Consider the following 21,087-nt stretch of genomic DNA (forward strand, 5'->3'; position numbering starts at 1 on the left):
CCTGTGAAAATGCTAAAATTCCATTAATGGGGGGGCGGGGGGGACCACACACACACACAACCTGAGTGTTCACTATAACCTGCAGGCAGCTGAGAGCCGAGGCATCTGACACATTTGACGCCAATGTCATAGTGTTCCTTTCATTTGTAAAGGACCCTTCAACTCGTGCTATCGCATTTTTGATCCTCCGATGCCTCTTGTTGCTCTTTTGGATAGGAATCAGGGAACACATGTTTGCCCTGCAGTTGGACAGATTAAGACTGCAAGAAATCACCACTAACCTTGTGTGCTCCTTGTGCTCTGCGCTGATAAACAAAAGGGCCCCGGGCTTGTTTGAGTCTAAGGTCAGTCTTCCTCATGTCTACTTGTCTTTCCTCAATAACCTGTCTCACAATATATATATATATATATATATATATATATATATATATATATATATATATATATATATATATATATATATATATATATATATATATATATATATATATATATATATATATATATATATATATATATATATATATATTTTTTTTTTTTTTTTTATATTTATATTAGAGCTAAAATTTTACACGTGTCTGCTGTTGAAATCAGTCCAGCCGTTCTTATCTGGTGTGTCCTGTGCTCCCAGCATATAGTCACTTAGTGTAATGTGGTAAATTTTTTTGGCATCGGTCGACAGTGTCATCAGTAGTGAACTTTACCTTTCCTGTCAAGGACCCCGATTGTGTACGATAGTCATTGTGGAAAATGTCAAGTCACGCATTCTATGGCTGTGTTGAAGTAATTTGGAATTGTACATCCATGGCTCATAATAATATTAATACAGCCCTTTGAAAGATGTTAATGTTACATGCCTCATTGGTTCCAAATACGGTTACCAAGTAGTCGACTTTGTGTTCTAATAGAAAGTACCTTTGGTACTTCTGCACAGAATCTTTTTGAAAGCCTTCCTAAAGTCTTTGTTGAAGATGGTGTAGATGACGGGGTTGAGGGAGGAGTTGCAATAACCAATCCAGAAGAAGAACTTAAAGAGTGGGTCGGGAATGGCACAGGTTATAGGGCAAACCGCCTGAAGGGAGTAGGAGAAGAAGAACGGGAACCAGCACACCACAAAGACGCCGATGACTACAGCCAGCACAAAGGTGAAGCGTTTTTCCCGGTTGACCATGGCTTTGCGCCGAGCCGCCCCGGGGTTGTTATCGATTCTGGACTTCCTTCCCGGCACCAGCCGTGACCCCTTTGAAGTGGCGATCATGTTGGTGTAGCGCTTCATAGAACTCGGGGAGTGGATGCCCCCTCCCCCGGGTGACCCCGGCATGCTGGCGCTGCCCCGGCCGCCTCCGTTGCTGACCTCGCTATCCGTGCTGGAGCTGTCGCCGTTGTTATTGTCAGATTTGCTTTGCTTTTGCCGCTTGAACTTGTTCAATCGCGCTTTAGTCTTGGTTGGGGCAGAAGGGACAGCGGGCGGCACGTGCAGAGTGGTATCTACAGAGCTGGTGACTGGGCTCATAGCTGGAGATGGGGGTGGAGGTTGCAGATTATTGGGGTTGGGCTCCTGGGAGGGTTCCTCCTGTCCTCCTGAAAGAGACGGTGTAATGGCGAGGGTGGGGGGTCTGGCGTTGGATGTTTTCTTGGGGGACGTTTTTCCATCATCGTCCCTACCGTTGGCTTGGACTTGCCGCTTGGGCTGGCTCGCCGTGGCCGCGCCCACTCCATCGTTGCGAGGCTCGCCCGGAGGGCACCGTGTTCTCTGCTTGGCGATTTGGTAGATTCTTACGTAGACCAGGATCATGATGAGGCACGGGGCAAAAAAGGAGCCGATGGTGGAGTAAAGAATGTACCAACGCTCGTCATTGAGCTGGCACTGGGGTCCCCTCTCGCTCGCGAGGTCACCCACCTCGCTCTTGTTGAGGGACAGCAACGGGGGGAAGGAGATGATGGAGGAAATGAGCCACACCACCACGATGGCAGCTTTGATGCGTTTGGGAGTCCGCTGGCGACCGTAAGTGACCCTGGAAATGGATAGGTAGCGGTCCAGAGAGATGGCGCACAGGTGCACAATGGAGGAGGTGCAAAAGAGCACATCCAGGGCCAAGTAGATCTCACACCACAGGGACTTGAAGTACCAGTAGCCCAGAAGTTCATTAGCGAGAGAGAAGGGGATAATGAGCGTAGCCACCAAGATGTCGGCCGCTGCCAGTGAAACTAGGAAGAGGTTCTGCGGCCCTCGCAGGGAGTGGCTGGTCAGTACGGCGATAATCACCATGATGTTCCCTACAATGGTGAAGACCACCATCAGGGTTATGGCGGTAGCGAAGGCCGCCGTGGCTTCGGGGGTGTACGGCGCCAGCTTCAAGACGCTTTGGTTGCAAGGGACGGAGGCACCGCTTGCATTCCAGTTGCTAAGCTCCAGGGAGCAGCCGCCCTCTGGAGCAGAGGCCATGCTTTGGTCTCTTCTCCCGGAGTGTCTATGGACAAAAATACATAGCTAACCACTGCAAACCAATAAAAAAAACATGGTGTTGGAAATACAAATTATTTCTTTTTTTTTTTTTTTTTGCTAAACGTATTAGAAATAATGCTTGGAGACACACGCCTTTAGTTCAGCCATGAGTAATATTGTATTTTGATATTATGCTTTGGAGGATAACATGAGGCAATGTGTGCATTTAATCTAATAGCAAACGTCCTTTTCTGTCTCTAATTAAACTTCAATTTATTTTCCGATCAAAAGGCAAAACCGCACAACATTTTGGAGATGAATACTGTTCATTGGACAAAAGATGTTTCTGCCTGGCTGCCGCACACTTTCAATTGCAATCTGTGATGTTTACCTCTGTTGTCGTCTGTTGTCTTTCTCCAAATGTTAGCTCCCTCGCATCCTCCACGAAGGGGCTTCCGAGTCCATTGTAAGATCACAAAACATGCGTTGGTCTTGTTGCGTCAAAACACGGATCAACGCCTTTTAATTAAAAAAAAAAAAAAAAAAAAAAAGAGTCCATAATACACCGATTTTCACCCTGACACATTTTACTGCCCCCCCCTCCCGTGCAACTAAAACTTATCCAGCTCATAAAATATTCAAGTCGGCTAATTAAATATGCACCAGTAGTCAAATCTTAGGGGGGGGGGAGTAATCGTGACATTTTCTCTGCGCGTCCTTGTTGCAGACACGCCTCAGCTCCAAGCACAGCAGTTAATAAAAAGTCACTAAAGCGGAAAAATGTACACTATTTACACCCGTTCACGCTACTAAAAGCGTAGGAAGGAATTAATGCTTTCCAGTTAGTCCAAACTTAATTTCTGGACGTGCGCCTGGAGCCTCAAAATTCGCAATTATTAGTGGTGAAATCCTACAAAAAAAAGGTCACATAAATTGGTCCTTGTCGCTCCTCTTCTTTTTCCACCCACACCGCCACGACGGAGCGGCTCCTGTGGCGCGCGTCGTCAGTTTCTGAGGCGCATCTTCACTCGAGAAGTGGACCCTAAGCCCGGTTGCCTCCCATCACTCTCTCTCCCTCTTGCGCGTCTTTTTAGATCCGCTGACGTCACCGCGGCGCTGTGGGCGTCACGGGATCCTGATTCGCTTCCCGACGAATTGCAACCACCCGCTCTCCTTCTCTGGATTCAGAATCAACTCACACGAAGACTATTCAAAAGTACGTTTTAACCAATTAGCTGTTAATGGGTGCTGCTGACCCTTGCAAATATAAAGTAAGTTTATGCAAATGATAACACGGTAGTAAAATAAGATGACTCGCCGATCACTGTAGATCTAAGTGGTAATATTTAAAAAAATAATAATAATAAATAAAAAATTGAACTTTTCATACTGTTTGTGAAATGAGTTGACTGTGTACTTTCAAGTGGGAGAATGCCAGTGACCTGAACTGAAACTTGTGATTATTGTTGCATGACCCAAACATTTTTTATTTATTTTTTGGGCGGAAAATGGTAAATCTGTCAATCCATCAATCTTCTAACATAACAACATTGAAGTTTTGGGAGTATACACCACATTTTGCAGTGACTGGCTGCTGGGGGAAAAAAAAGTTAAGAGACTGGCTTGATATTCATAACAGCAGGGTGTGAGTAAGTTGTGAAAAGTGTAAATGATGAAAACCCCACATCCCCCATGGGTGCGCCACCCATGCACCCAATCAAGTCAGTTGAGAAACAGCCCCCCCCCCCCCCCCCCCGAAAAGTAGCACTTTAATTGTTTGCTCTTTTGAAGCTGTCAGACTCCATCTCCGTTGCTCAGATAAGCAAACTTCTGAAAGGTCCTTGCATTGAAACAGTGTGTTTTTCTGTCTCTGCTGTATTTTATTGTCAAGCATTTTGGGCGAGTATACATCATCTAAGCAATCAAGGACAGGCCTGTTCTCTACGCTGTATTTTCACAGATACACATTTGCTGTACATTCAAGGACTTCGGGCACTATTCCATGTGATTTCTCACGGAGCTTATGAATAGTCTTTTTATTGCCTTCTTGTGATGCAAAGTCATAACTTCGGGACCTCCAGATCAAAAGAAAGTCTTCTTTATGAAGAATGACTTTGGTGAGATACGGATGCACGTAACTGTTGGTGTTAGCCATTTATGAATCATGGGCTATGCTCGGTGTACTTCATGAGGGTTAAAACCATCATTCTACAAAGAAATTGCGCTTACAGCTATCTGCTGTGAAACTGATTTATTTATTCCACTCGGAAAATGAGAATTTGTATCAACGAGCAGTAGGTAGCACTCGAGGACCATGTAAAGTAGTAGCCTGAGGGCCTTTTCAAAAAATAGTTCACTTGTGATGGGACATTGTGATTTCCTAAAAGTTTTGGAGAGGGGATTATGTTAAAAGGTAAACAAACACTTGGAGATTGTTAAATAAAGTAGTCTTATATATCTGTTTCCTTCCTATAATTACAAAGAAATATAAATAAAAAATATATGTAATAAAATTAATTGATTTCAGCTTCACACTGGTAGAATCCTTTTTTATTAATAATAATAAATCATCAAAGGTCACTTGAAATTTTAAAATCTATGTTGAACATTTATCAGTGTCTTTTGGAAAATTTGGGAGGGTTGTCAGAAATGTTGTGGGGGGTAAAATTAGTCTTGAGGAACCTAATGCATGTTTTTGGGATCGGTAACTGATCCGGATTACATGCAAAAAAAAAAAAAAACTTTAGGAACATACCATTGCCCATTTGATTCTTGGAAAAGTGAAAGAATTACCTTGGAAGTGAAAAATTTATTTTGTGAAGGAATTTTAACAAAAGGGGCATGATTGGACGCCCCCCATTTCAGTATATAAATTTGCCGTGTTACCTCCAACCTGTTACCTCACACGCTGCAGCATATAAACCCCTTGTGCTCATGCATTTTTATCATAACTTGACTTCCGCTTAAATCCCTCCGCATTATACCACCCCGCAGCACGTCCCACCCCATGAAAAAAATAAATAATAATCTGCCCCCCTCGTAGCATGCTGAGGTCAAGTACCTGATTGCATAGTCTGCTTGCGTCATGCCCCTAAAATGAAACGGCGCCGGGGGTTTGTGTTGTGCTGTTCCAGAGTGGGTGGGTGGCCTCCGTGACATAAACACACACGCACGCACGCACACTCAGCAAGCCTACGCATCTAGACACATGGCCTTATGAATGGTCCGTGGGTAGGAGGTCCTGTTTGTTTGGTAATGCGCCCGCCGCGCACACATTATTCATTTAATTAAAGAGGAGTTCTCCTGTGGAATCACAGCTTGCGGGCTTCAAGTAGACACCCATAATGGTGATCCATATTGTCCCTATCCGCGCTACATATTATAAATATAAAAGGAAACAAAATAAAGCTTTTAAGCACTGGAGTGCTCTCCAATCAAGTAGTGTGTCCGGTTTTCCTGGGTGGATTATTTGCGTTTCGCAGCTAATGTGTTGTGCACGGAGAGGCGCTGGCAGGGCTGTGCCGCTCAGCAATCGGTGCACAATATAACGCTCTTCTAGGCGCCGATGTTTTAGGCACCAACTCGCTCATATGACTCCATACCTTTACTGACCAACAAGGAAAGTGTGCACATTGTTGGAAAAATGTGCTGAGGTTCCTCCCAGCACACCAAAAGGACACTCCGACACGGGTACGATGCATTTGTTTAGGATCTTTTATGATGACGGGGTGGCAAAATTATGTGCTACCTGAAATTGTTTTTTGACATGCAAAAGCGAAAGATAGCCAGCATTGGCACCCCGGTGTGGAGGTGTTCTCCTATCAGAGTATTAGGAACCATGCACAGTGGCATATCGGTTTTTTTTTGTCTTGCAGACTCGCTAGACAAAAGTAAAAAGCAATGCTTCAAATCGTGATGAATTAACATTTATTTGTGTCATTTTGAGCTATCTAGATATAATTTGAATGAAAAAGTCATTTCTACAAAATGTTGTCAGCCATCAGTGTCTATTGATCACTGCTTGTCTATTCATCATTGACTGTCAGCTGGCGAATTGTGCATATAAAAGTAGATGTTATAATAATATACACAAAAGCAAAGCGAATAGCATTCATTATTTTGAAAATTAAGACCAGCAAAACGTTCCTTTAGACTTGTTCCTGCTAGAATTATGGGTCTAGGATGTATTGAAAGCAGAAAAGTGAACCCTGGTCTGTTTAAAGTGGACCAAAGTCTGAATACACCCTAAATGTTTGATCCCACTCTTTTCAGACCGTCAAATGTTCTTAGTTCAAGTCGGCACCTTGTGTTAAAAGCAAGGTGATGGTGACATCTGCTGGATGACTGTAGAATATTTTAAAACTACAACCGCTAGAGGTCACTGTTTAGTAGTCAATTTATATGTATCAAGTAAAATCAAGACTGAATGCGTTCCCCAGCACCTTTTTCACAAAGGGCATTTACTGATAGCCATATAAAAAAAACGGTCTCATTATATGTAGCAGAAATAAATGAAAATGATTTTGTACACGCTATCTTATTTAGATCAGGCAGTGATGCCAGCACCACTGTATTTTCCTGGTGCCATTAGCAAAAGTACAAAAATATCAGAAGTTGCTGGTCCTGAAACTTCTATGACATGCCTTTTACACCTGATATGACTCGTATGACGTCAGCCCTGACACAGCACATATGTCTCAAACTGCAACAGCTGTCCCATGAAGGCCAAGTTGGGGGAGATGACATGCCGTCGCTGCTTCACAAAGTCGAAGGCCTCGTCCAGACGAACCCGCCAGGTGTGCATGAGGTATGCCAGACAGATGGTGGCCGAGCGAGAGATCCCCGCCTGGCAGTGTACCAGCACACGGCCTCCGCTCTGCTTCACGTTATCTGTGGGAGGGCACACAAAGGAAATTATTTTTAGGAAACTTATGAACTATTTTTAAAAGATGCTTTTTCCCATTCACTTGCTTTCATCACATGAAGAAAAATATAAAGAAATATCAGATATTAACCAGAATGGATAAGTATCTTTTAAAGTAGAAATATCCCTAACCAATAAAGCCAATGGCTGTTGAGAAGCAGGCTTGGATGTCGGTGACCAGGTTGTCTTCCACGGTGAGGCGCAGGTACTGAAACTCCTCCTCAAAGAAGTTGGGGCATGAGGAAGACACGTTGAGCATGGCTGTGATGCCGGCTGACGCGAGGGTCTCCCGGCAGGATGAGTGGATGGCGCTGCCCAAATACAGGAAGGGCAACAGCTCGACGGGGCCGGCCTGCAATTGAAGTCGTAAATATGTTCAGAGCTTGCCTGGATTATGATTTTTTTCTCCTCTTATTTGATGTTTTCTAACCATATCGTACGCAGGTGTCCTTCGGCCCGAGCTCATTGGTGGCTCTGGCTCCACTGCAGTGAGTGCTTGGATGTCGCAGAGCTCTGGGTAGGCCTCTGAAAATCCTTTAAATCCACCTAAAAAGGAGATCACTGAGTAAATCCTCTCGTGATAACAAATATAAACAACACAGGGGACTCCTTATGGTGGAACATTTTTCCAAGGATGAGTTCAATAATAGTAAAAGGTTGCCTGCCTTAGGATAATGCACTTCCATACCAGATAGAAGAGGAAAAATGATATCTATGTTAAATATGGACAAAATATGTGCTGGTAATATATTTCATTTTTGATCATTAATGTTTCAATGCAAGAATAAAAGAGCAACTATCCTAACCCAGCAACAAATGGTTGGAAGCAAACAAAAATAATCACAAATTGGTGTAAAGCGCTTTGTTATCGTGAATTGAAAGTACAATATAAATTAAAATGTCTTGAATTATATATATAGTATTCCTCCGAGTGTCCCCGTTACAAGACAATACAGTAAATTGCGCGAACCGCAGTTTGAGTACTGTTGATTTCTTTTTCGTTTTTTACCTTGCAGAAAGCAAATTTGCGTGTGGACTTGGTTTCGTAGAGAGGAGAGCAGTATATGGGCCACGCTCTCTGCCTTGAGCTCGTCCATAGATCGGCTGCCCTCATCTAACACCGTGACCACCAGCGACAGTTTGGACTCCGCGCGCCTCAGCCGCTCCAAAAGCGTCTTGTCCGGGATGAGCCACTCTAGGGCAATCTCGGTCCCCTTAGACCTGCGACGTAGCAGCGAGTTCCAGTTGATGTTATGGGACTCGCTGACGTGAGCCATGGAGAAGTTCAGGAAGGGTCGACAGTCCAGGACCACACAGCCAGCGGAGGTGCGCTCCCTGAGGAGGTGAACCAACTGGTGGCTGTTTATTTCCAAAGGCTCGCAGATTGTCGTCATGGGTCTAAAAGGTAAAAGAAGTCAATTAAAAAACTTGGGAAAAAGTTGTTGAAGTAAGTGGCAACAATTAAGCCAGTCAAGTATAACAACAATTGCTCTCTCGCAACCACTTGCATGTTGATAACAAAGTGAAAGCCCCGCCTTGTTTTCCATATAACGAGCGGCTTGCAGTCGGAAACTCCATATATGGACTTACCTGCCACTCCTAATATGGACAATGATGTCACGTCGTTTCTAACTAAGCCCGTTTTTGGGTATCACGTGTCTGTGGTTTAACGTGTAAAAACGTTTGGCTGCAGGCTAAAAGTCAATCAAACTACGTATTTCAAGAGAAAACAAAGTTGGCATATTTTTAGTACGTTGTACAGTGGTGTGCAAAATAGACATAAAAAAAACAACAGTTAAATCAAATTGAAAATAACATATTGCCATTAAGTAACAAATTGCATACCTACTTTTGCACCAGCTTATTTTTTCCCCTTTTCACAGAACACGATATGTTGGCAAAAGACAAGAGCTTACTGTTCACCCTGTAAATAATTAAGCAACACTTAGTTTGGCCCTATTACCTCATTAAATTTCAATTAGCCATAGGAAATTACCTGGGGGAGCGGGTTTACTTTTCACAACGAAAGAATTAGGCTATTGTCTGTTCAATATATTTCAATTGCATCATCATTTGATTCCCCCATAATATTACAGTGTTAATGTATTGGTGTTTTTTGTTACTAATAATATTATGGTGATTAAGGTGATACTACTTGGTGTAAAACCAATCTCACGTTGCCAGGTTGACTTCCCGTCATATAAAACCCATTTGCCTGTAACGCAGCACTCGTTTTGTGATGTCTATGTCTCGTCTTTTCTCTCAAAGGCCACTCAAGTGACTCCCACTGCCTTCATGTTCCCACTTCCTTCCTCCTCCGCGTCTTTCCTCCCAGCTTGCAGCCTGGCAGTTCCTCAGCAGTGCTGTTCTGCCACTTTTTTGTCATGCTGCTGAGGTTACACTTTGTGTCCATCACTGTCAGTGTCAGCTGAGCTGAGTATGCATTTGTTGTAACCTCAACCTGAAAAATACACACATGCGCCCAAAAAACAAAACAACAGGAAATGAAATGGCAAATGGCACCACGCCTACTGTACATCCTGCCATCACATCCAAATCATAACTTCCCCTCCCACGTAGACCTACTGAACGAATCTCCCATTTACACTGGTAATGGATTACGGAGCTCAAGGGGGTAACCCCTTTCAAGAACCACAAGCAAGTGAGCAATGATTACCGTATGTTAATCAAATCAAAGTCTGTTTTATTGTCAACTTCTTCACATGTCAAGACACACAAAGAAATCGAAATTGTGTTTCCAACTATCCCACGGTGACAAGACATATCACATATCACATATCACATATTTATATTATATTATATTATATTATATTATATTATATTATATTATATTATCATATCATATCATATTATATTATATCATATTATATTATATTGGTCCACAGACAAACAAAACATTCAAGTAAACAATACAAAAAGTAAAACAAGAAGGCACATACAATGAATAAAAAAGAGCAATGAATAAATCATAAATAAATAAGAGCAACATGGTTGAAATATTAGGAATGATTTTATTTCCATATTCCCCAAATTCATTCCAATTCATCCATCCATCCATCTATCCATTCATCCCATCGATCTCATTCCATTCACCGCATTCATTTGAAATTTCTACTCCCACAAGAATCATGGACTGTAAATTGCACGCAATCTGGCCCACAAAGAGGTGAAAATGTTTGTTTCTTCCTCTTGCACCCTAGTACTCTGCGTCGCCATTTTCCTTTTTTGAATAATCTTCTTTCTGTGGAGGAGGGTCACATAGAATGATTGACTCATATTCAAACATCAACTAAGTAGCATGTTCTGAAAGGCTGTTAATAAGCATACCAATGCTCTTGCTTGTCATCTTTCCTATGACTTACCCAATGACAGCAATGAGGATGAGGCTCCCTGCCAGACATAACGCGGTGCTGACAGCCATGAGCGGAACCAGCGAGGTGGACCGTAAGGATTGAAACATGGTTTCCTTCTCTTCAGACGTCAGTGTAGGCATTGTGACGTTAGGTGGTTGCGTTTGGATCAGTCCTTTAATGACTGTGGAAGATGATTACATACAGCAATCAAAGTCCATAGTACTACTTTTGCATTAGAGCAGAGACAACGAACGAGGGTGACCATTTTGAAGCCTCATTTTTGTATACTTGGCAATTAACAAAAAAATCATTTGACCTTTTTGTGTATCAAATTTACAAGACATTTGTTTTTATGTTATGAGGCCCTGAAATTCAACTCAGTCCATTTTTGAATCAACTTGCACGGTGAAAATGTCAATGACTTTACCAGTCACCTCCATTACAGTTCGGAAGAAAACAGTTCGTCTGCTTTTCAGTGTGCATCGATACGTCCCCTTATCGCTCAATTGGATCTGATTCAACACAAGCTTTGAGTCCTCCGAAAATGACCTCAATGTGGAGATAGTCTCATCAGAGTTACCCTTGATGACCTGAACACATTAAAAAACAAACAAGTAACATGAGTCAACAGGACCATATTCAAAAGCTTGGACACATGAGACAAAAAAAAGTTGCCTTGACATATAACTAACTGCCTTGTGATTTTTTTTAAATGTGAGTCGCCCGCCGCTCAGGGTGATTTCTATTTGTTTGTCTGTCGAGACAGGAGTAAAAATTTGAGATGGATGTGCTTCAGATCTATGCAAAGTCATTCAGATCCTAAAGTGAGTTCATATACACATTACGACTATGACGAGTTTGAATTTCAGCTCAGTCTTGAATCACTCTAACTTGTTCAGCGTACTTTATATCAGATGATCACTTTTGCTATATTATTCCCTTTTAGAAACGCAACCCAAATGAGGATTTTCAGTACAAATACCAACAAAATATAAAAATAAAATAAAGTGAGGTTGCCTGAAAGGGGCTAATTTGGGCACATTTCAAGTAGTTCAAGTCGTGTGTGTATAGGTCTTAGAATTAAAACAAGAACGTTTGATTTCTTTACTTTTTATTTTGAGAGTGTATGCTTGGACCTCCGGGGGCCAGAACAGCTGTGATATTTCCCGATCATTTTTCTTTTCCGCATTTTGTACCTATTCCCTGAAGAGAACATGTATAATGAACCTTTATCGCGGAAACACTGACATATCCCCCCCCCTCCCAGGAAAAAAAAAATCCTATCATCGCCAGTGGGCCCATGCGCATGTATATTTACAATTAAAAACCAGGGAGACCTTTGTGCCGTTGGTCCAGATGTAGAATGCCCTCCCAATCATCAGAGAATGCCACAGTTGGAAGCAATCCAGTAATACCTGATCTCTCTCCATAGCCTGTATCTTGTATTCTGCAGAAAAAGTGAGCGAGGGCAGGATAAAAAAAGAGGGATGCTAATGGATTCATATTTTCCTTTCATATGGACAGGCAACACAGAACACATCCGCAGACTGGTCACACCACATGGCCGGCCTATGTTTAGAACAGGACATATACCACCACAATCCACTTTGCCGGTCAGAGACGGACAGTTGTGGAGCTTGTACTTGCAGGTCTTGCAATCCATTACTCGTCTTTGCAAGTGTCCTGAGTGGCAAACAGTACGCACACATCATGTGCGTGACAAAATTCTAACATTGGTTTTTGCATCTGCAACACAATCAAACTCACCACAGTTGTTGGGGCACATTTCTGAGGGAAAGACAAACAAAGCATGCATTAGAAGGTGAAATGACATGCACTCTCTCATATTAAAGCTATTTACCTTCAGGAGTATTGGACTTGTTTACGTGTTTTTCTAAAATCTCCACCCATTTATCAACCAATGCTTTTAACGGGTTGATACTTTGTTCTAGAAAAAAAAGCAACACTTAGTGTCAAAATCAGTTTCATCTGCCAGAAACATAGTCCATATATAAAATAGAACAAATCCAATATTTCTAAATGAAATGTAGCATTTTAAACAATGGACAGGAGAACTTCCAAGTTAACATTAACACAGAAAATCATCAAGTCCCATTGCTAATGTTCAGCAATAATTAAAGCTGGTGCCGGCCAGTTCTCACCCAAGGTCTTCTGGATCATATCAAATTCATTCAAGTACAGAGTTTTGGCTTTGTACAGGCTTGTCGGATCTGGGCAGAGAGAGAGGCAGGCCATTCGCCACCATGAAATACTGTCGCTCATTTGACAGCGTGAAATGAAATCATCAATAGAAAACTTCTTCTGAAAAAAAATCTCTATGGGAAAATAAATCATTTTGGGTTGTGCTGTTGCAAATGTTGTAATTCTTACCGATGACACCGAACAGATGAGTTTTACTCTTCTTCTCTTCAATTAGGGTAGAAATAATTTCTTTTTTACTTGGGGCATTTGCAATATCGTTGAACTTGTCATTGACCTCTGGGACGCACTTCAGACAGGCCTCAGTTGTCACAAGCACAACGGTCCACCACTGCAGCATCCCAACTAAAGATGCACAAATTTGTTGTCTGTCAGCATTAGGTCATCCAACTTTGTGTGTGTGCGTGTGTGCATGTGTGTGTATGTGTGTGTGTGTACAACAGATCTGACTGATCACAACAAAATGCCAGGGCTTCTGTCTAGGACCTATTGCGACAATTCTGCAACATCTCGTATGTAAAAGAGGCTCTTAACAGAGAAGGATGTTGTTCACCATTTGTCCCTTGATTTTTTTTTTTTTTTCCGATCATCCTTGAGCAAGATACTGAACCCCCAGTTGCTCCTAATGCTGTGTCATCAGTAGGTGAATGAGGAAGTCAGTGTAAACTTTGAGGGCCTTGACAGACAGAAAAGTGATATAAAAGTCAAACACCCTTTATCATAATAACGTTAAAGTCTACTCATTACGATTGATAGGATGTACAAAAAGTTGGGCAGCCTTGTTGATTTTCATAAATTTCCTTTGTAAATCATTGAGTTTGGATAAAAAACAATCTGTTAAATATATAGTATCGGGGACAAATGGTGATATTTGAAAAGTGAAATAAAGTTGATGTGATTTACAGAAAAGTGTGCAATAATTGGTTAAACAAAAATAGGCATGTTCATACATTTGGGCAAACCTGCAAAAAACAACAACCTGAACTTAATATTTAATAGCTCCTACTTTTGCAGCAATAACAGCATCTAAATGCATTTTATAATTTCTAATGAGTGTCTGGATTGTGGCTGATGGTATTTTAAATTGATATATTAAGATTTTAATATTTTATCAAAATTATGAAAATGAACAAGGCTGACCAAACATTTGCATTCCATTGTATACATGAACATTAAATGTGTTATTTAACACAACAGATTGCAAATTGTTTCAAAAACCTGTGAACTATGTTTGAAAAACTAGCAAACTACAATACCCAAAATCCTCCGTTATTGAGTGACGTGCATCTGGACGAATGAGCGTCATTGCTTATTGTTGAGTGGGCGGGCACACTGAGCTGCATAGTTGCACCTGCGCAGCACTTAGCGGGTGTGTGTGTTTGTGCTTGAAGAGAAAAGCGACACAATGGACAAGTAAGCACGTTCTCTTTCTATTTTAAACCATAATTTCTTAAAATATCGAGTTATATCTTTGTAGCTGGTATGGTTCGCATTGAGTGCTATCCAAATGGCGCGAAAACAAATTCGTTTTATAGTTGACAGCTGGGGGCCTCTTGCGAACTATAGATTTTGTGTTACATCCGGGCGTTAAATAAATTTTAAAAACCTTTATGAAGACGAGCCAACCCGTTTTTATAAAACCGCTTAGTTTTTTCCTTAAAAGACAGTAGCAATATGTACCCACGACGATACAAATCAATCAAGTATTACGTTCACATTGTTCTCAGCGGTTTTTATTTTCTATCTTAAAAGCCTGTGCTGGTGTACCAAGGTCAGAGTCGTAACCGGAATTTGTACCAGAGTTGTCTATCTTTTTTTTATATATATACAAGTCGCAGTTACCGTAGTTCGTGAGTACATGGGTACAAAAAAACGTAGGCTTTCAACACAGCCCATACTGTGAAAGAATCGAAAAACAAGCACTGTTCGGTTGTTTTTTTTTTAAGTTGACGCTACCCACATTATTACGATAAAATGACAGGAGTATAAGCAATTTCAATATGATAAATATTTTAAATGTAATATTAAACGAGCTCAACAACAATGTCGTTGGTAACAGCCCCTACACCTTTCAGCTTCATCTGGCTTTTCATATTATCTAATTGTTGAAATTCCCTTTACACAGAAACGAAGTCACCAGGGGGCAGAATATGCGAGCTGTTTTGTGAGGACCCAATCAATAGCGGTGCATTTGTTAATCAGGCGAATGCATCATTACATCATCAGTGAGTCTGCAGCACGAATATTTACTATTTTGTTACATGACTACTGCACTGCTGTGTGTCTGTCTGCCATCAAGGTTGGTGCATTCCAAAATGGAAACATTACGAAGGACAGGAAGGTAGACCATTCATCCATCCATCGTTCTTCCTCCAACTCCATGACTGATACCGGGAGGAATCGCTCTTCTGAACATCACCAGTTTGGGCAATTCTTTACAGCTCCTCCCTCACTTCCCTCAAGTTCAGTATGTACCAAATTGTGGCCCCAGGGGAGCAGCACCTGTCCGAGGGGAGCGGGGGCTCCCCGCTAAAAAAGCCAGGAACTCGGGAAGCTCGGCCCCTGGTCATTGCGAGTGTTCTGGCCTGCGTGTTGGTTCTGGCCGCCGTGGTGGCCTGGTGCTACTACTCGGCATCTCTGCGCAAAGCCCAGCTCCTGGAGACAGAGCTGCTGGACCTCAACAAGGATGGTTTTGTCATCCGGAACCAAGCAGGCGCTATTATATTTACAATGACTTTCAGGTGGGCTTCTCTTTACGTGTGTCTGTGAAAATTGTACACTTAAAAACTGTGTATTAGAAGAGACAAATACATATTTATTAAACGCACAATACCAAAATAGTTACCTACCTCCCCCACTCACATAAGCTAAATCATTGACTGAAAAACAGTCCTCTCTCTGTGTGTCTAAAATGGGTCAATGGATAATGGAAACTAGTCAGAGTGATTAGCCTCTTAGGGAGAACACAGCTACTGCAGTTGTGGCCTTAATCAAGAGTCTCTGTCATGGTCAGAACTGGTATTTGTCTCAATTGAATAATGTCATCAAATAAGCAATCAAGAAACAATGATCAACTCCAGAATATAGGAGAACCGACGTTCACCTCGTACTCAAGACGTGCTCGACGTTAGATCCGTCCAAACTGTTGTTCATTTTCTGTTCTGTTGCATGACATATTAAGTGGTTAGCTTGTTCTCTTGAATCATCTGCAGGTCCGCCGCACTTGATTTAAACTCCTGCTCCCATGAGGAAAATATGCTAAGCTGCACCCAATCAGATGCTGGCAAGATCAACTTTTTCATCCACACGGTGCGACTGAAGGACACGGTGATGTGCTACCGCGTGCGCTGGGAGCCTCTGCAATATAAGTACGCAGTGGAACACGCCATGGCTTGTAATGGCTCTCACTGGTACGGAGGGGCAGAATCGGCCAACCAGCACTGGCCGATCAGCATCGAGGGCGAGCAGGAACCGCAGCCTTTCATCACCAGCGACGTCTACTCAAACCGGAATGCTTTTGGAGGGATTCTAGAACGCTACTGGCTCTCGTCCAACGCGGTGGCCATCAAGATCAACGATTCTGTACCGTTTCATATGGGCTGGTCTGAGAAGGACATGACGCTTCACTTCCAAGCCCGATACCAAGATTCTCCATTCAAACCACCAGAGGGACAGCAAGCCTCACCGCAACTCAGCTACAGAGTGTGTGTGGGCTCGGATGTTACTTCAATTCATAAATACATGGTGAGCATTGACAATAATATTTATTGGTGGGAGTGACATTTAACTCGGAATTACATTGTCAGCAGAAATCCAAACAAGGAACGCCGCTCCGCTGGCGCCAATTTTCTTTTCTTTTTCTTTTTGGGAAATCGGGACGGGGGTCGTGGCCAAATCCCGTTTGCTCAATAAGATGGGAAAGTTAATGATTTGGCAGCATTGAGTCTCTCTTGGATAAACTCATAAATAATGCGGAGTTTTGTGAATGTGTGGCTTTTCTAGCAATTTGACAAACAAGCAGCTTGACTGATGCACGCACAAGGTTCTGCAGCCAAAGTACTTTTTTGTTCTTATTTTGTCAGGTGCGTCGCTATTTCCCAAAGCCTGTCAAGGTTCCTTCTGATGAGGTGTTCAAGCACCCGGTGTGGTCCACTTGGGCTCTGTACAAGACGTCTGTCAGCCAAGAGAAGTTGCTGCATTATGCCTCCGACATCATCAAACACGGCTTTACCTGCTCCCACCTGGAGCTCGACGACCGCTACACCGCCGACTACGGCGAGTTTGACTTTGACCCACAAAAGTTTCCCAACGCCAGCGCTATGTTCGACACGCTCCGAGAGGACGGCTTTCGAGTGACGCTCTGGACTCACCCCTTTATCAACTACGACTCCATCAACTTTGACGTCGCCATCCAGAAAGGATTGTTTGTGCGCGAGCCCGGCGGTGAGCTGCCAGCTCTAGTTCGCTGGTGGAACGGCATTGGCGGAATCTTGGACTTTACCAACCCAGATGCCCGCGACTGGTACTCGGTCCAACTAAGCAAGCTCAAAGCACACTACGGTGTGACCTCCTTTAAATTTGATGCTGGGGAGACAAGCTATCTACCTCAACAGTTTAGCACCGTCATCCCTCTGACGGACCCCTCCACCTTCACCCGCCGCTACACAGAGATGGCCATCCCGTTTAGCGAGCGGGCCGAGCTGAGGGTGGGCTACCAGAGTCAGAATATCTCCTGTTTCTACAGGATCATTGATAGGGACTCGGTGTGGGGTTATGAGCTCGGCCTCAAGTCCATCATTCCCACGGTCCTCACCATCAGCATCCTGGGCTACCAGTTTGTCCTGCCCGATATGATCGGCGGGAATGCGTACCCTGAACACATGACAGGTACGGATCAAGGAAATGAACATTACAATGAATCCTCACTTTTTGCTGAGGATAGTGACGGAGCCCTGGCACAAATAGAAAATAACTGAGAAACAAAACAGGATATTTCAAACGCGGGCAAAGAAATGAGGATAGGAAAAAAAAACACAAATATGCCAATGCTGATTCATGAGAGGATTCATTGTAAATGTTTTTTTTCTTCCATAAAGGAGAATCTAATGTAATATTTGTTGTACTTTAGGAAAAAACGGGTCAGAGCTGCCTGACCGAGAGCTGTACATCAGATGGCTGGAGCTGTCTGCGTTCATGCCTGCTATGCAGTTTTCCATCCCACCGTGGTACTATGACGACGAAGTGAGTTTAAGACTAATGTGTTAAGAATGTCTATTTTGTGATGGTTTATGTCTTCATTGTCTGTCCTATAAATGTCACATCTCTGTGTAGGTTGTGGAAATAGCGCAAAAGTTCACCAAACTCCACGAGTCCCTGGTGGCCCCCAGGGTTTTGGAGTTAGCCCACGAGGTGCTTAACACAGGCGATCCCATCATCAGGCCCCTCTGGTGGATCGCCAACGACGACGAGGCGGCTTATAAGGTCGACTCCCAGTTCCTAATTGGGGATGACCTGATGGTGGCTCCCGTGGTGGAAGCAGGCAAACAAGAACGGGACATCTACTTGCCTGCGGGAAGGTGGAGAAGCTACAAGGGGGAACATTTTGTTAATGGCCCCAAGTACCTCACTGACTACCCCGTTGACTTGGACGAGATTGCCTACTTTACATGGGTTCACTGAACTCATCCAAACATTAGGACGGGTTCCTCCCATGCTATTTCCAGGTACCAATGGTCATAAACACACGTGCCAAATAATAGCAACAAATTATATTTAAAGGGAACATGACTGCGTTGTCAGCGACAGGGCATCTGGAAGATAGTGCTTTTACTATTTCGTCACTTTCTTATAACAAATAGCCTAAGTCATATTTGGACAGCCCGCCCTAAAAACAAAACAAAAATTCCCATCATGATGCTGGCCACACAGGTTGAAGCCTTTTAAGTTCACGTCCACCATTTAAGCCCTCGTATCTAAAGTTTGAGCTAAATGGTAAAAATTGTCTGAACAATTACTCAAAAAACTCATTTGTATCTCAAGGCACCTCTGTGTTTTATTTACAAAATCTATTCAGAACATTGCCTCCAAATTTTGGATCATTATCTGGAGAAAATTACAAAAAAAAGCATGCAATGTCTTGTCAGGTCTCAAATGAACAAAAGTTCATATTCTTCTTTAACGAAACAACGCAAAACTAATGTTTTAACTGTAACCTTATGGCACTGTTTTGTTTGATGGCTCATGACTATCCGTCCTCAGTTGGATTGCAGTCGCAAGGCATCAGAACGTCATGGCTGCTCCACGCCATTTTGTTGAAGATCACACCTCGCACCAATCTACACTCCATTAGCACTGCTGCCTGCAGATCTCAGCCAAAGACTGCAAATGAATTTCAATTGTATTGTTCCAGCCTTTTCTCATGTGCCTTCCAGACAGTAGTAAACGACCTCGCTTCCATTCCACACTGTCTTCCTTAGATGCTAATGTACCGTGCTAAAAGCTAAACCAATTTGTGTCTTTATTATCAGTGTTGGCCACTGAACAAGTAATAAGAGGGAAGTATTGATTTTGGTCTATAATGTTATATGGTCCCTATCAGTAGTTATGCAATTTTTAAAAATTCCTCTTTGTTTTGTTTTGTAAACCCCCAAGCTGTGACCTTGTTTTGCGAACCACTGCATTAACGTTCCTTCATGAACATTCCATCGCCAGTGGTGCCATTTCTTATTTTTTGCACCCTTTTGCTTTGACTGTAGAGTGGCATGAGTTGGTAGTTTTAAAATGATGCGATTGTCACCTGTTAGTACATGTCTCATGCTGTCGCGTGCCAAAACGGAATCTTTATCACACACGAAAAAAATGTTTGTTTTCTGAACCCACTCACAGGTAGGTGTGTATTTTTAGCAGATTGGGCTCATTTGAGTTATGAGTTCTAGCTAGTGGGGCAGTGAACTTAACAATGAGCAGGAGTTTGGCAGATCATTAACAATTCTTACTTCAGTTCAATTCCCTGTCTATTACTACTCCTAATTAATGCTTAGTTCAAAACATACATTGGGTATTTATTGAAATGTCCGAGTCTGCTATGTTAATCCTAACGTAAAACCATTGACAGGCTCACAAAATTTGCACGGTCTAGGTAATTTTACACTGCTTATGTTTGAACACAGATATATATTCTTTATCCTCTAAAGGGACGCACACCAGAATGACCAACATCATGGATTAAAGCATGAATGCAACAAGCGTTTTATTGTTTATGTTCTATTTAATTGTTATTGCTATTTGTGAAATGAAATACAATACTGTAGATGCTGATTTTTTTTTACAATAGTAAAGATTTACAACAAGGTTTGATGTTTCACAGGGGTTAGCACGTCCCTGCAGGGTAAGAGTGAGGGGAGTGAGATCATTCTTTGTGCAACGAATAGTTTATTTGAAATGGGAAATTGCACGTTTGAAAACAGACTGCTATTTGTGCTGCATTTTTATTGTCCGTGCCTTACCGTGCCGGTCTGCGCTCTGTGAATACTCACGCACATAAGAATAAAAGAACAAATTGCTCAATTGTATTTCTTTAACACTTTCCACATTTATGCCTACAAACAGGTCATTAAGACTCAAACAAAAGGCATGGCACAAGTTTCCTGCAAGATGCTTTTGTGTGATACAGCATTATTATTATTCTTTTGATCAAGATAAGGAAACTGAGTTCTTACCCTTGAAGAATATCATTAGTGGATCAGAGGTCTCAACCAAAGCTTTATTTTCATTCAAATGCTATTTTTCTGGAAAGGAAATCAAGAAAGTTAAAGTCCCAATGATTGTCGCACACACATTTGGGTGTGGTGAAATTTATCCTCTGCATTTAGAGTGGTTGTGATTAGAGGTTTAAGAGTACATCTTTTCCAGGTGATCACAAAGTATCAAAGCTCATATATGTAAGCAGTGTACTTTATGAGGTGTGTTTACGATGACACGCTAGCCATTGTCACTGTCTTTTGTAACAACTCTCAATTAATCAATCAATCAACGATGTTATCAGTTTTCACATAATCACGTGACCTATTGGACTTGTACACTGATTTGCGATATATCAGACTACGACTAAAAAGTATTTCAGA

The 21,087-nt window shown here is 42.3% G+C and overlaps 4 protein-coding genes across 8 annotated transcripts; 1 reads left to right on the forward strand and 3 right to left on the reverse strand.

The window, feature by feature from the left end:
- Window positions 1-901: 901 nt before the first annotated feature.
- Window positions 902-2,446, reverse strand: adra2b (adrenoceptor alpha 2B). The gene has a single exon (XM_085910203.1). It carries the CDS (start codon window positions 2,444-2,446, stop codon window positions 902-904), a length of 1,545 nt encoding a protein of 514 aa, XP_085766329.1.
- A 3,910-nt stretch (window positions 2,447-6,356) lies between these two features.
- Window positions 6,357-8,893, reverse strand: dusp2 (dual specificity phosphatase 2). The gene is made up of 4 exons (XM_085909982.1): window positions 8,380-8,893; window positions 7,801-7,916; window positions 7,503-7,722; window positions 6,357-7,336 (listed from the first exon to the last, which is right to left on the reverse strand). The coding sequence occupies exons 1-4, from the start codon at window positions 8,762-8,764 to the stop codon at window positions 7,119-7,121; spliced, it is 939 nt and encodes a 312-aa protein (XP_085766108.1). The 5' UTR covers window positions 8,765-8,893; the 3' UTR covers window positions 6,357-7,118.
- A 1,489-nt stretch (window positions 8,894-10,382) lies between these two features.
- On the reverse strand, window positions 10,383-20,881 carry izumo1 (izumo sperm-egg fusion 1). Of its 2 annotated transcripts, XM_085910217.1 has the most exons (10): window positions 20,683-20,881; window positions 13,136-13,309; window positions 12,907-12,975; window positions 12,606-12,692; window positions 12,512-12,532; window positions 12,338-12,427; window positions 12,082-12,191; window positions 11,172-11,334; window positions 10,754-10,925; window positions 10,383-10,632 (listed from the first exon to the last, which is right to left on the reverse strand). In XM_085910217.1, exons 1-10 carry the CDS (start codon window positions 20,696-20,698, stop codon window positions 10,518-10,520), a joined length of 1,017 nt encoding a protein of 338 aa, XP_085766343.1. In that variant the 5' UTR covers window positions 20,699-20,881; the 3' UTR covers window positions 10,383-10,517. The 2 variants fall into 2 exon arrangements, with proteins under 2 accessions (XP_085766343.1, XP_085766344.1); XM_085910218.1 differs by lacking the exon at window positions 10,383-10,632 and having other exon boundaries at window positions 10,765-10,925; window positions 11,179-11,334.
- On the forward strand, window positions 14,308-20,526 carry LOC147058246 (alpha-galactosidase MYORG-like). 4 transcript variants are annotated; one of them, XM_085910216.1, is made up of 8 exons: window positions 14,308-14,377; window positions 15,090-15,189; window positions 15,264-15,705; window positions 16,177-16,708; window positions 17,047-17,851; window positions 18,093-18,205; window positions 18,296-18,687; window positions 19,223-20,526. In XM_085910216.1, exons 3-7 carry the CDS (start codon window positions 15,434-15,436, stop codon window positions 18,641-18,643), a joined length of 2,070 nt encoding a protein of 689 aa, XP_085766342.1. In that variant the 5' UTR covers window positions 14,308-14,377; window positions 15,090-15,189; window positions 15,264-15,433; the 3' UTR covers window positions 18,644-18,687; window positions 19,223-20,526. The 4 variants fall into 4 exon arrangements, with proteins under 4 accessions (XP_085766342.1, XP_085766339.1, XP_085766341.1 ...); XM_085910213.1 differs by having other exon boundaries at window positions 18,296-20,526; XM_085910215.1 differs by having other exon boundaries at window positions 15,090-15,149; window positions 18,296-20,526.
- Window positions 20,882-21,087: the final 206 nt, after the last annotated feature.

The sequence above is a fragment of the Syngnathus leptorhynchus genome, chromosome 4 (assembly GCF_054491065.1).
Source record: "Syngnathus leptorhynchus isolate UIUO chromosome 4, UIUO_Slep, whole genome shotgun sequence".
Classification (NCBI taxonomy): Eukaryota; Metazoa; Chordata; class Actinopteri; order Syngnathiformes; family Syngnathidae; genus Syngnathus; species Syngnathus leptorhynchus.

Excerpts from the sequence above, each read along its gene's own strand:
- izumo1 (XM_085910217.1), bottom strand. Across the intron at positions 12,428-12,511 it reads AATGTGCCCCAACAACTGTG|GACACTTGCAAAGACGAGTA; the intron begins GTGAGTTTGATT and ends TTTGCCACTCAG. Across the intron at positions 10,633-10,753 it reads ATCCTCATTGCTGTCATTGG|AAAGAAGATTATTCAAAAAA; the intron begins GTAAGTCATAGG and ends CCTCCTCCACAG.
- LOC147058246 (XM_085910213.1), top strand. The coding sequence starts at position 15,434 with ATGTACCAAATTGTGGCCCCAGGGGAGCAGCACCTGTCCGAGGGGAGC. Across the intron at positions 16,709-17,046 it reads CTTCAATTCATAAATACATG|GTGCGTCGCTATTTCCCAAA; the intron begins GTGAGCATTGAC and ends TTATTTTGTCAG. Across the intron at positions 17,852-18,092 it reads GTACCCTGAACACATGACAG|GAAAAAACGGGTCAGAGCTG; the intron begins GTACGGATCAAG and ends GTTGTACTTTAG.
- dusp2 (XM_085909982.1), bottom strand. The coding sequence starts at position 8,764 with ATGACGACAATCTGCGAGCCTTTGGAAATAAACAGCCACCAGTTGGTT. Across the intron at positions 7,723-7,800 it reads GGACACCTGCGTACGATATG|GCCGGCCCCGTCGAGCTGTT; the intron begins GTTAGAAAACAT and ends CTTCAATTGCAG. Across the intron at positions 7,337-7,502 it reads AACAGCCATTGGCTTTATTG|ATAACGTGAAGCAGAGCGGA; the intron begins GTTAGGGATATT and ends GCCCTCCCACAG.
- adra2b (XM_085910203.1), bottom strand. The coding sequence starts at position 2,446 with ATGGCCTCTGCTCCAGAGGGCGGCTGCTCCCTGGAGCTTAGCAACTGG.